General features: G+C 44.2%; 1 protein-coding gene across 6 annotated transcripts in view; it reads left to right on the plus strand.

The window, feature by feature from the left end:
* Positions 1-13,310, plus strand: part of LOC115473794 (angiomotin-like) — a 124,150-nt gene that overhangs the window by 61,919 nt on the left and 48,921 nt on the right. For all 6 annotated transcript variants that reach the window (XM_030208900.1, XM_030208904.1, XM_030208902.1 and 3 more), the window contains one exon: positions 4,305-4,397. In XM_030208900.1, the coding sequence (XP_030064760.1) occupies positions 4,305-4,397 (93 nt within the window). The remainder of the gene's footprint in view (positions 1-4,304; positions 4,398-13,310) is intronic.

Consider the following 13,310-nt stretch of genomic DNA (forward strand, 5'->3'; position numbering starts at 1 on the left):
CCTCAGTCAGTCTTCTTTGATATCAATCATGTCGAAGGATTTGAAAAAAAACAAATCTAATAGCTACATGTAACCACATCTAAGAAAATGTACCTGAATAATTTAGCAAATACATTTATTCTTGATCTGGCAACACCAATTTCTCCTCTTTTGATCTTCTTCCAGCTTAAGTGGAGCTCCCCTGTACTGGGGATGTGACAGCATACATTTCTTTACAGAGCTGGGAGGATGGTTCTCCATTTTTTAAAGAATCCCCCTCTCCCCACCAATTTGTCACCTCAACAACCTTCCATCAAGGACCATAAAGCCTAATGTACCTGTGGCTGCTGTCTGGCCACCACCTCCAGCCTGAGAAGCTGAATCCAGACTAGGGAATTGAACTCGTGCGGAGCAGCTCTACAAATAATAAACTGGGATTACATTTGGGTCTGAAGGACAACATTGTGTAAAAGATAATTATAACATTTTTTTTTAACGTGAGCTGTTCAAAGATAACTTTTTAACCTTTGGTCATGTGATGGAGCATGGAATAAGTTTAATGTTATCAGAGAAAAGAATTTTTCTGACATCGGTAAGAATCGCCACAGGGTTGAAACGTGGCAGCTCTGTCCCAGTTCTGCCCAAACAGTGCCCCTGGGAATCTTTACGAGTAGATCACATAAGTTCACATGTCAGCATGTGAACTTACATAGGTTTGTAATACTAAGCATACAGTCTATTTCTCTGATTGTATTTGGATCTCCACTTCAATATGGGAAAGACCTGTCTGATAGTATTTATTGTTACCAATGTAAGTGGAGAGGTGTGGTAGCCGTGTTATTCCACTCTTAAAGGTTATCAATAGAAATCAAACAAAATAAAACATGGAAAAGAAAATAAGATGATACCTTTTTTATTGGACATAACTTAACACATTTCTTGATTAGCTTTCGAAGGTTGCCCTTCTTCCTCAGATCAGAAATAAGCAAATGTGCTAGCTGACAGTGTATATAAGTGAAAACCTTCAAGCATTACTATGACAGTAAAATAGATACTATTGGAGATTCTACATGGAATGTTGCTACTATTGGAGATTCTACATGGAATGTTGCTATTCCACTAGCAACATTCCATGTAGAAGGCTGCGCAGGCTTCTGTTTCTGTGAGTCTGACGTCCTGCACGTACGTGCAGGACGTCAGACTCACAGAAGCAGAAGCCTGCGCGGCCACATTGCTGATCTACAAGGGCCGACTTCTACATGGAATGTTGCTAGTGGAATAGCAACATTCCATGTGGAATCTATAGAAATCAAACAAAATAAAACATGGAAAAGAAAATAAGATGATACCTTTTTTATTGGACATAACTTAATACATTTCTTGATTAGCTTTCGAAGGTTGCCCTTCTTCCTCAGATCGGAAATAAGCAAATGTGCTAGCTGACAGTGTATATAAGTGAAAACATTCAAGCATTACTATGACAGTCTGGCAGAGTGGGAGGGTGGGGGTATGTATGGGGACAGACTGTCAAAGTAATGCTTGAATGTTTTCACTTATATACACTGTCAGCTAGCACATTTGCTTATTTCCGATCTGACGAAGAAGGGCAACCTTCGAAAGCTAATCAAGAAATGTATTACATTATGTCCAATAAAAAAGGTATCATCTTATTTTCTTTTCCACGTTTTATTTTGTTTGATTTCTATAGATTCTACATGGAATGTTGCTATTCCACTAGCAACATTCCATGTAGAAGTTGGCCCTTGTAGATCAGCAATGTGGCCGTGCAGGCTTCTACATGGAATGTTGCTAGTGGAATAGCAACATTCCATCTAGAATCTCCAATAGTATCTATTTTACTATCATAGTAATGCTTGAATGTTTTCACTTATATACACTATCAGCTAGCACATTTGCTTATTTCCGATCTGAGGAAGAAGGGTGACCTTCGAAAGCTAATCAAGAAATGTATTAAGTTATGTCCAATAAAAAAGGTATCATCTTATTTTCTTTTCCATGTTTTATTTTGTTTGATTTCTATTTATTACCATTGTAAATTGCTGTGTTCTGGCAAAAGCCAGATGGTGTATCAAATTTTAATAAATTACGTATGTATATATCTCAGTCATTTTCTGTTTGTAAAGCATCCTTTCCATACAGAAAACGCTTCATAAGATTATGCCAATATTGGCCACACGGTAACATACACAAAAAGGGATTGAATTAGTACAAGCGTCCCACTTTCTCTAATCAACCCCCATTGTGTGTGTTTAATGAAAATCATTAAAAAAAAATTTTATTGATCACATTTGGAACAACACAGCACCTTTACAAAGGAGATCATTGCAAACAAGCATAGAAATAAACAGCAGGTTGCATCCCACCCTTTTCCCTTTCCTTAAAATACTAAAGAAAATGTTTCTGAATGATCGTTCATTTGAAATATTGTGACATATAAGTACGTAAGTACTACTACTACTACTACTTAACATTTCTAGAGCGCTACTAGGGTTACGCAGTGCTGTACAATTTAACAAAGAGAGACAGTCCCTGCTCAAAGAGCTTACAATCTAATAGACAAGTGAACGGTCGGTCCGATAGGGGCAGTCAAATTGGGGCAGTCTGGATTCACTGAACGGTAAGGGTTAGGTGCCGAACGCAGCATTGAAGAGGTGGGCTTTAAGCAAAGACTTGAAGACGGGCAGGGAGGGGGCTTGGCGTAAGGGCTCAGGAAGTTTATTCCAAGCATAGGGTGAGGCGAGGCAGAATGAGCGGAGCCTGGAGTTGGCGGTGGTGGAGAAGGGTACTGAGAGGAGGGATTTATCCTGTGAACGGAGGTTACGGGCGGGAACGTAAGGGGAGATGAGGGTAGAAAGATAGTGAGGGGCAGCAGACTGAGTGCATTTGTAAGTACATAAGTATTGCCATACTGGGAAAGACCAAAGGTCCATCGAGCCCAGCATCCTGTTTCCAACAGTGGCCAATCCAGGTCACAAATACTTGGCAAGATCCCAAAAATGTACAAAACATTTTATACTGCTTATCCCAGAAATAGTGGATTTTCCCCAAGTCCATTTAATAACAGTCTATGGACTTTTCCTTTAGGAAACCGTCCAAACCTTTTTTTAAACTCCGCTAAGCTAACCGCCTTTTCCACATTCTCTGGCAACGAATTCCAGAGTTTAATTACATGTTGAGTGAAGAAATATTTTCTCCGATTCGTTTTAAATGTACTACACTGTAGCTTCATCGCATGCCCCCTAGTCCTAGTATTTTTGGAACGTGTGACCTCTTAAAGCCCAAGGTCAGGTTTCTCTTGTGTCAGTCAACTGATGTGTTTTGAGGCCTTAATCGAAGTCTGATGCAGATATTTACCTGGCATGAGGTGAAAGAAAGGGGGGGGGGGGGGTGGGAGCAATGAAGCCACAGCTTTGGGCTTCCCTGTCTTCTTTCAAAATTAAGATCCTGGAGCCTCTTTTTGGCTGAAACGGACTTTGTTCCTCGTGACACCTGCTGTCCCTGTCGGTCATGCTTGTGATCTGTGGTCAGCAGGTCAGTGGGCATGTGGAAGGCGGGGCTTGATTAGATTTCATTGCGAGGAGGCAGCTTGCCCTGAGTATTCTGATTCATTCTGGGAACAAGGGGCAGTGGTGTGCCAGGGCCTGGGAACCGTGTTCTGAAATGGTTTTGCCCAACATAGGAATTCAGAGTAATTTAGCTGGAAGACGCATTCAGCCCTGTTTAGAACCGGTTTCTTTGTGTTGTCCCATAATTGCAGGCAGTTCAGAGGACGCTTTCCTCTAAACTTGCACTAGATTCACTTCCCTTTCAACCACAGCTCTCGTGGATTACAGCCAGTGAAATCCACCGCTGGCAGGGCATGTGCCAAGGGAGAGGGGGGGGCCTTAGGTGAACCCCTTCAGCCTTAACTGTTCCCCTTAATTAATTTTCCAGCCTCCCCTCCCTACCAAGATTTTGACAGTTAAATTCAGCAATAGTGAATCTCCTACATGAGGGCAAATTTCCAAAAGTCGTTTACTTTGGGTAAAAACTACGTCCTGATGGCTGTGCGAGTTTCGGTGGCTGTCGGGATCTGTTTTGCCTTGCTGTTCCCAAGAAACTGCTATCCTAAGCGTTCACCTAGTGTTGGCTGGACAGGGTGTAATTTAAAAACTGGGACCGAATGTTAATCGAGAGGATTTATTTTTTTTCCAGGCTGAGAGGCAGTGCAGCTATCTGGGTATTTGACAGAACCTCGTGTTTCACACTGAGCCCCTTGTCAACCTGAAATTTTGTTTTTCCCTTCTGTGTTCAAAATTCTGCAGAGCGCATGGAGACTGCGAACAGAGAGCTCGCTGCAAAAGAACTGGAAGGCTCCGAGGACAACAAGAAAACCATCTCGCAGCTGATGGCACAGAGTGAGTTAACAGGCGGCTTCAGGAGGAAGGGAACGGGGTGGTGTTACCGGAGCTATAATTAAGCCTTTTAATGCCCAGGGCAGGCAAGTCTGTTTGTGCCCACTGCCCCTTACCCTATCCTAAAGAAGACAGGAACAAGGGTCCCCAGTCCTCTCTCATGCCTTTCCCTCTTTTGTGGCCAATGTGAGAATCAAAACAGTGGTACTGTAAGTGGATTTTCATCTGCTGCCAGTCAGTTGCATTTCAGACATTTTTCTGCCCCAGTATCCTGCATGAATGCCCCTTCTTCCTACCCCTAGTTAAGATTCAGGGTGTCACAAAAACATTGCATTGCCTTTGTCCTGGTCCTTAAGAGCCTGTTGGTAAAGTTTCACATTCAACCTCTTGTCAGGGCTTTGCTGGAAATGTCTTAGCTAATTCTAAAATGCCAAGGGGTTAATTACATAGAAATGGGCGGTGAGGAAAGGCATTTAGATGGTAATTAATAAACTGGCAGAGCAGTAAGTAACAGACAGCATGTGACTTGGTGATCATCACTGCAGTTGTTGCTTGAATGTCAGGTTTACCAGAACTCTGTTTTTGTGAGCTGCGGAGTCATGGCTTGATAAGTTCTGCTTAATATAAATAAATGGAAAAGAAAAGGAAACGGGCAGACATTGGCAGTTCAGGTTGGGACAATAGGGGCATGAGTGCTGTGGTTTGAGGTTACTCTGGACTTCAGCGGCAACGGTGCCCTTTTAGCTGCTGCTGTGCAGGAAGAGGCCTGGGACAGATTTTCTTTTTAAAAAGATGAGTGTAGTTGTGAACTCAGCACTGTGCTAGAGAGGGGAGAGGCTAAATATTCTAAAAATGGAGACTGAGTTTCATATCTTTCCCCCTAAACCAATCTCTCCTCCTCCCCCATTCTCTATTTCTGTGGATAACACTCTCATCCTTCCTGTCTCATCAGCTCCTAACCTTGGGGTCATCTTCGACTCCTCCCTCTCCTTCTCTGCACCTATTCAGCAGACTGCTAAAACCTATCTTTTCTTTCTCTATAATATCACCAAAATTCGCCCTTTCCTTTCTGAGCACACTACCAGAACCCTCATCCACATTCTTATCACCTCTCGCTTAGACTATTGCAACTTGCTTCTCACAGGTCTCCCACTTAGCCATCTCTCTCCTCTTCAAACTGTTCAAAATTCTGCTGCATGACTAATATTCCGCCAGTGTCGTTATGCTCATATTAGCCCTCTCCTCAAGTCACTTCACTGGCTTCCTATCCGTTTCCGCATACAGTTCAAACTCGTCTTATTGACCTATAAGTGCATTCACTCTGCAGCTCCTCAGTACCTCTCCACTCTCATCTCTCCCTACATTCCTCCCCGGGAACTCCGTTCACTGGGTAAATCTCTCTTATCTGCACCCTTCTCCTCCACCGCTAACTCCAGACTCCGTTCCTTTTATCTCGCTGCACCATATGCCTGGAATAGACTCCCTGAGGCGGTACGTCAAGCTCCATCTCTGGCCGTCTTCAAATCTAAGCTAAAAGCCCACCTTTTTGATGCTGCTTTTAACTCCTAACCCTTATTCACTTGTTCAGAACCCTTATTCTATCATCCTCACTTTAATATTCCCTTATCTCTTGTTTGTCCTGTTTGTCTGTCCTAATTAGATTGTAAGCTCTGTCGAGCAGGGACTGTCTCTCCATGTCCAGTGTACAGTGCTGCGTACATCTAGTAGCACTATAGAAATGATAAGTAGTAGTCTTTGGGACTCCGGAATCTTGCTACTCTTTGGGATTCTGCATGGAATCTTGCTACTCTTTGTCCTAATTAGATTGTAAGCTCTGTCGAGCAGGGACTGTCTCTTCATGTTCAAGTGTACAGCGCTGTGTACGTCTAGTAGCGCTTTAGAAATGATTAGTAGTAGTATGGAGGCGTGGCATTCAGGTGCCGCAGAGGTTGCATCTGCAGCGGCCTGAGGGAGGCCAGGATGAGGTTGAAAATGGGGCCTGCTGAATGTTGGGTCCACGAATGATTAAAAGCAAGGGCTTCTGGGGTGAACAGGAGGAAGGAGGAGCGATGAACGAGGTTGGGACCACAGGAGTAGGGTTACCATATGGCTCCAGAAAAAAAAGAGGATAGATTGAGCCAGGCCGGATTTTTCTTCCATTGAAAGCAATGGAAGTAAAACCCGGACTGGCTTAATCTGCCCTCCTTTTTCTGGAGCCGCATGGTAACCCTACGCAGGAGGGGGCGTTGATAGTGACAGGAGGTGCCTGGGGGGAAAAAATGTATAATAAGGTAAGAACTGTGGTGAAAGCTGACTAGGAGGTGCTCTCACCGTAGCTACTGGGGCTGGCTGTGATATATAAAACCCTGGAATAGGGTAAAAATAAAAGGTGGTGTTATTCCTTTAAATGGTCTCAGAGAAATTTATATACCAGGGTTAATAGTTGAGGAGGCTGGGAATGAGGTAACTAGAAGTTGTGGTGCTAGAGAGTTTTGGCACCATGAGAGCGTTTGACCCCGTGTGGTGATGTCACTGGGCAGCCATATGGTGGTGGTGTTGCTTTCTTTGATGGGAAGGGGAGCGAGTTAATCTCCAGCTGAAAAGAATGCATTTATTTTAAAGCAGGGGCGTATCTGAGGTTCGGCGGTAGGGGGGGCAGGGGCTAGAGTGAGGGGGCACATTATAACCCCCCCCCCCCCGGCCGCCGCTCCCCCTACCGCCGTCAACCCTCCCCCTACCGCCGTTAACCCTCCCTCCCCCGCCTACCGCCGTCACCTACCCCCGAGGTCCGCTTCCTCCTGCCGGCTTTTTAAAATATTGCTTCAGCTGGCGGGGGACCCCAGCCCCCCGCCAGCCCAGCCGAGGTCTTCTTTAACTTCTTCATCCTCGTCGTGCTGTGAAAGCTGCATGCATCCTTAGTTCCAGTTGGATACTTAACTTTATTCGAATCGTAGCTTTTTCCTTCCCTTGTTAGCCTTTTGTCTCAAATATGGTGTGTGAATTTTTTGGTGTTCTTTTTCTTTCCCTTACGCATATAACCTTTTTTTTTTATCTTGTAAACTGCTTAGATTTATCTCTGATAATTTTTTAGTATATCAGATAAACTGAACCTAAACCTGAACTTAAGTTTGTACCAGAGGCAATGGCGGGTTAATTGACTTGTCCAAGGTCACAATTCTTACTTTGTGGGTTCAGTTCATACTTTTTTTTTTTTTTTGTTATAAAGGGTCAGGGTGAGCTACATTCAGGTACAGGTATTTCCCTGTATTCAGAACTTACAATCTTAAGTTTATACCAGAGGCAGTGGAAGGTTAAGTGACTTGCCCAAGGAGCAGCAGTGGAATTTGAACTCTGGCCTCCCTGGATCTTAGCCCAGTTCGCTAACCGCTAAGCTAGTTCTTCACTCAAGTACAGGTTGCCTATTATATCTTCCTTACCTTCACTGTATCTGTCTGTGCTCACACAGAGGACCTGATGAAGACCACAGGCATGTTTGATTCCCTATGAAGTGTGTGTGTAATTTGATTTCCTATATTAAATGCTCAGTGGCGTAGCGGGGGCGGCTGCCACCCAGGGCGGATCGTCGCTGCACCCCCCCCCCGGGTGCAGACCAACACGACCCCCCCCCCTGCATAGCGCCACCCCGACACGGTCCCCACCTGCCTACGCGCTCCATCCATCTGCAGTGCTGCTGTAAAGAAGAAATCGCTTTGTCGGCCCTTCCCTCACTCACTGTCTCCCGCCCTTGAGGAAATAGGAAGTTACGTCAGAGGGCGGGAGACAGTGAGTTAGGGAAGGGCCGATGAAGCGTATTTCTTCTTTACAGCAGCGCTGCAGATGGATGGAGCGCGTAGCCAGGTGGGGACCGTGTCGGGGGGGGGGGGGAGGTGCTGCGCCGGACGGATGCACTCCCCCACCCGCCCTTGCTACGCCACTGTAAATGCCTCTGGTGGTGCTGCTGAGCTTCTATTTCTGGAGTTGCCTTCCTGCAGTCCAGTTCACACCATCCCCGACCATATGTATTTAGCCCGTCTTATCAACTGTGTCCAGTATGGGTTACATGGTTTACATCCTTAATAATAATTAACCCCCCCACACACAATACATACAACTTATGATCAATTACACACAATACACAAAGATACAATCAGTTAAACCAATATGCCATCTTAAGAAAACAGTCCATCATAACCCATTAAAACAAGTGTGTTTTTTACAGCCTTACGGAAATGTAAAAGATCATTAATGAATCTCACTGCAGGAAGTAGCTTATTCCATAACCAAATTGATGAATAAGAAAAAGCTCATTCCAGCAGGAAAAACCTTGCAGAAGGTAAAAGAAAACATGTCTCACACTGAGAGCGTAATAACCGGTTTACTGTATATATTGGTAGCTTTTTAGACACTGGCTACCAGTACAATACAGAGTTAAATTTAAAACTCTGTTTGACCTTCAAGGCCCTTAAAGGAAATTGCCCAGAGTACTTGAAGAACAGGATCTCCCCCTACACACCTTCAAGGTCACTAAGGTCCTCCCAAGGAGTTTCCCTAACCACACCCTCTCCATAGGACATCACACCATGTGATACCCGCAAGTGAGCCTTCTCCAGAGTAGATCCCACGCTCTGGAATGCACTCCCTGAAAGGTTTCGCTTAACACAAGACTATCTCTGCTTCAGGAAGCCGGTGAAAGGTTGACTCTTCAACCAGGCCTTTAACGGAAGAAGTAAATGACACCGGCTGCACACATTATAGCAGGACATGTTTATCCACTCCTACCCTAGCCAAGATACTGGTCAAGCACCTTTCTGACCTCGTTTGCAACTAACTAGTCCCTTATTTTCTTACTCCTGTTACTCTGTTATCTACCTATACGTTCCATCTTTGCTTACACCTTATGCTGTCTATTAAAATGTTTTATTGTGTATTGTGTTGGCATTATAATGTAGCATACTATGCCATACTTTGTATTGTTGTTTGAATATTTTTCCTGCTGTAATTGTCTGTTGCTTATGTTTGACTTATTCTTGCTGTAGAGTGAATTCCTTGAAAAAGGCAGTAAATAAATCCTAATAAATAACAATAAATACATAAATAAAGTTGGAACCATATCATGAACAACCTTAAAATCTAATACCAGCATCTTAAAAATTACACCGTGTACTGATAGGAAGCCAGTGTAACGATAGAAAGAGGATGAAACATGATCACATAATGCCAAAGTTTTCAGAAACCGAATTCGGAACTTGCTGAGGCCTCTTTAAGCTCTTAACAAGGCAACCCCACAAACAGCACGTTGCAATAATCTATTCGCGAGATTACATACGCATACAACAATTGGGCAAAATCTGACTCAAAGAATTTAAAAAAAAGTTACAAATCAGGGTGGACACAATTTTTGAGAGAGGCTTTTTCAGACTGCTCCAGTTTCCTCCACTAATGGCAGGGTTCGGTATCGGTACCGTCCTTTCCAAAAAACGTAGGCACAGCAGTCTCCCCTGAAGTGATGCTCAGACTGGAAAGGGAAGCAGAGTCGAGAGTGACATATGAAAGGCCGGCAGTGAGCAATAAGAAAACCGGGTCATCGCAGTTGGCTGCAGGGTTCCCCATCTGCGAGTGACGGAGAACTGTTTCTGGACCCGTGAAAGAAGCAAGGTGTAGGGCAGGCTGCTAGACCGATTCGGAGAAGCTTTTTATCTGGCATTGAACTCTTTTCATTATTTTATTATTTTTAAATCCTCGGTTGTCTCATTTTCTGGGTTGCCCAGTAAGAGGTCAAGTGCCCCTTCCTCTTTTTTTATATTACTAGTAAAAAAGCCCCGTTTCTGATGCAAATGAAACGGGGGCTAGCAATGTTTTCTTCTGTGTGCATGTGGGAGTGTGTGTGTCCCTGCCCTCTGGCCTCTCTCCCCTCCCCCCTCTGAGTCCTTCACTGTTACAGAGCCAGCGATTTGATTTCGTGCTCTGCTGTTTTCCTTCACTGACTGTGTTACAGAGAGGGCGGGGCAGACACTCATAGGGAAACCTGATATCTCGCCCCCTTCACACTTCCGGCTGGAGGCTTCATAGAACGTTGGTGTTGCTTTTTATATAGAGAGATGTCCCTGGATAGGCCATTTCACTTTTATTTTCACCATTTTTACCATATCTCGTCCCACCTGGAGTCCCTTTTGAACTGTGGCCTGCGGATCATTTTTGTGTTTAAACAGTCATTCCCACTGTGTGACCTTGGGCAGGTCGCTTCACCTTCCATTACTTTAGCTATGAGTTAGATTGTGGAAGGTCCATAGGGAAGGGACTTGCCTACTCGATTGGAATGCAACTCGCCTTGAGCTTGGGTTTGGAAAGTCAAGTAATTAAATCCAAACAAGGCCGCTAAGTGGTTGAAACAGCCCTTCTACAGAATGAAAGTTGGTGAGTTGATATGCAGATGGGATTAATCAGTTGGCGGATGAAGATCCGTTCAGATATGTCCATGTGTACACAAATGATTGCAACATAGGTAGACAGCTGGCTGGCTGCCCAGCTTTAAGTTCCTCCTTGTTCTTTTTCTCTCCACACCTTGTCCTCATTCCTTTGTCATTATGGGGTGTTAGTCTTTGGAATGCAGTTCTTTTGCTCTCGTCGCTGCTGGGTGGAAATAGCTGCCGGGACGTTTTGTGATATTGTGCTGGTTTTACTGTGCTTCTGCTTAGGATGGTATTTCTCCAGGAGAGCGTTGGCTCAGTGGTGCCATTTTTTTCCCCCACGGGTTATTTGCTGATTTCCTTTGTTTTGTTGTTGGTGACCCTGGTTATATCTTAATATTATTTTGTTCTGGAGGGGGTTGGTTGAATAGACCATCCAGCTTTGTTCTCGGTGGGTTGTTCTGAAACAAGGGTGGTGCTGCTGAGCTCACTTCCAAGGTGTTTCCCTCCCATGATTGTCTTAGTTTTAAATTAATCATCCTGGTGAGTGGAGTTTTTTTTTTTTTCTGCATCCCAATCTGTGTTCTGATTAAAAAAAAAAAAAAAAAATTTGACCGGAAAAGATGAGCCCAGCAATGAAGTTCCTTTCCTGGTTCTGACAGTGCAGCTTTGGACTGAAGTCTGTATCTGAGGGGCAAAACCCTAACGGCATGGGCAGGCTCAAACTCTTCCCTTCAAGTGGAGCAGTGGCCTAGTGGTTAGGGTGGGTGGTGGACTTTGGTCCTGGGGAATTGAGGACCTGAGTTCGATTCCCACTTCAGGCACAGGCAGCTCCTTGTGACTCTGGGCAAGTCACTTAACCCTCCATTGCCCCATGTAAGCCGCATTGAGCCTGCCATGAGTGGGAAAGCGCAGGGTACAAATGTAACAAAAATAAAATAGATACTGTTGGAGATTCTACATGGAATGTTGCTACTATTGGAGATTCTACATGGAATGTTGCTACTATTGGAGATTCTACATGGAATGCTGCTATTCCACTAGCAACATTCCATGTAGAAGGCTGCGCAGGCTTCTGTTTCTGTGAGTCTGACGTCCTAGACTCACAGAAGCAGAAGCCTGCGCGGCCATATTGGTGATCTGCAAGGGTCGCCGACTTCTACATGGAATGTTGCTAGTGGAATAGCAACATTCCATGTAGAATCTCAAATAGTAGCAACAGTGGAGGAGTGGCCTAGTGGTTAGGGTGGTGGACTTTGGTCTTGGGGAACTGAGGAACTGAGTTCGATTCCCACTTCAGGCACAGGCAGCTCCTTGTGACTCTGGGCAAGTCACTTAACCCTCCATTGCCCCATGTAAGCCGCATTGAGCCTGCCATGAGTGGGAAAGCGCGGGGTACAAATGTAAAAAAAAAAAAAAAAAAGTGACCGTGTTAGGCCTTAAAACCAAAAAGCTGATTGAGATGTCCAGAAAACACTAGTTCTCTGGGATACCTTTTTCATTCTTGTTAATTTATAACCAGCACACGACTCCAAAGCTTGACTGTAGTGCTCGTGCTGAATTCGGCAGTTAATGACGCTTTCTCAGGTTTTGGGACAACTTATCGTCTAATTCCTACCTGAGACTTTACCATGGACCTTGAGCACTTCCATCTTTCCTGGAGCAATTATTTATTTACTTATTTAGATTTTGCTCACACCTTTTTCAGTAGTAGTTCAAGGTGAGTTACATTCAGGTAATCTGGATATTTCTCTGTCCCAGGAGGGCTCACAATCTAAGTTTGTCCCTGAGGCAATGGAGGGTTAAGTGACTTGCCCAAGATCACAAGGAGCAGCAGCGGGATTTGAACCGGCCACCTCTGGATGTCAAGACCGGTGCTTTAACCACTAGGCCACTCCTCCACTAGAGATCTCGCTTTGTTCCATTCCCTCCTTTTCTCACATCAACTCTTATCTACATTGAAAAGGGGGAAGAATTCACGTCTAGGGATCATGACCGATGCATGTGCTGCTCACCCTTATTTTATTATCTAAGAAAATATTGACAATATTGGAAAAACAAAAAGGGAAAAAAAACAAAAGAAAAAAAAAATAGAAGCTAGGAATTATATGGGTTGATCTATGACGAGGTGAACAGCACCATCATTATATCGAAAAATGATTCCTTGGATGGTTGCGCTGTTAAAAATTCTGAAGATCCCCGTCTAGCTAAATTGATGAAATTATAAGTGAGTACACTGTGAGAGGATTGATTATAGATAAAAATGATTTAATATTAGGTGTTTGGGATAATTTGATTACTGGACTATGCTTTAATCCCCACACAAATAAATACGTGGTCCCTTTAAATTAGATCACCCTTATTTTATGGCACCTCCAAATACAGCACCTAGTGCATAGCTTAATGTGACTGTTCTTGATTCCTTGCCTCCCCCACTGGTCCACCACATTGGTCACGCATGGCTGAGGAGGATCCAGACCAATCAGAACACAAAATAATCCTCGTGCTT

The sequence above is a fragment of the Microcaecilia unicolor genome, chromosome 7 (genome assembly GCF_901765095.1).
Source record: "Microcaecilia unicolor chromosome 7, aMicUni1.1, whole genome shotgun sequence".
NCBI classification, from domain to species: Eukaryota; Metazoa; Chordata; class Amphibia; order Gymnophiona; family Siphonopidae; genus Microcaecilia; species Microcaecilia unicolor.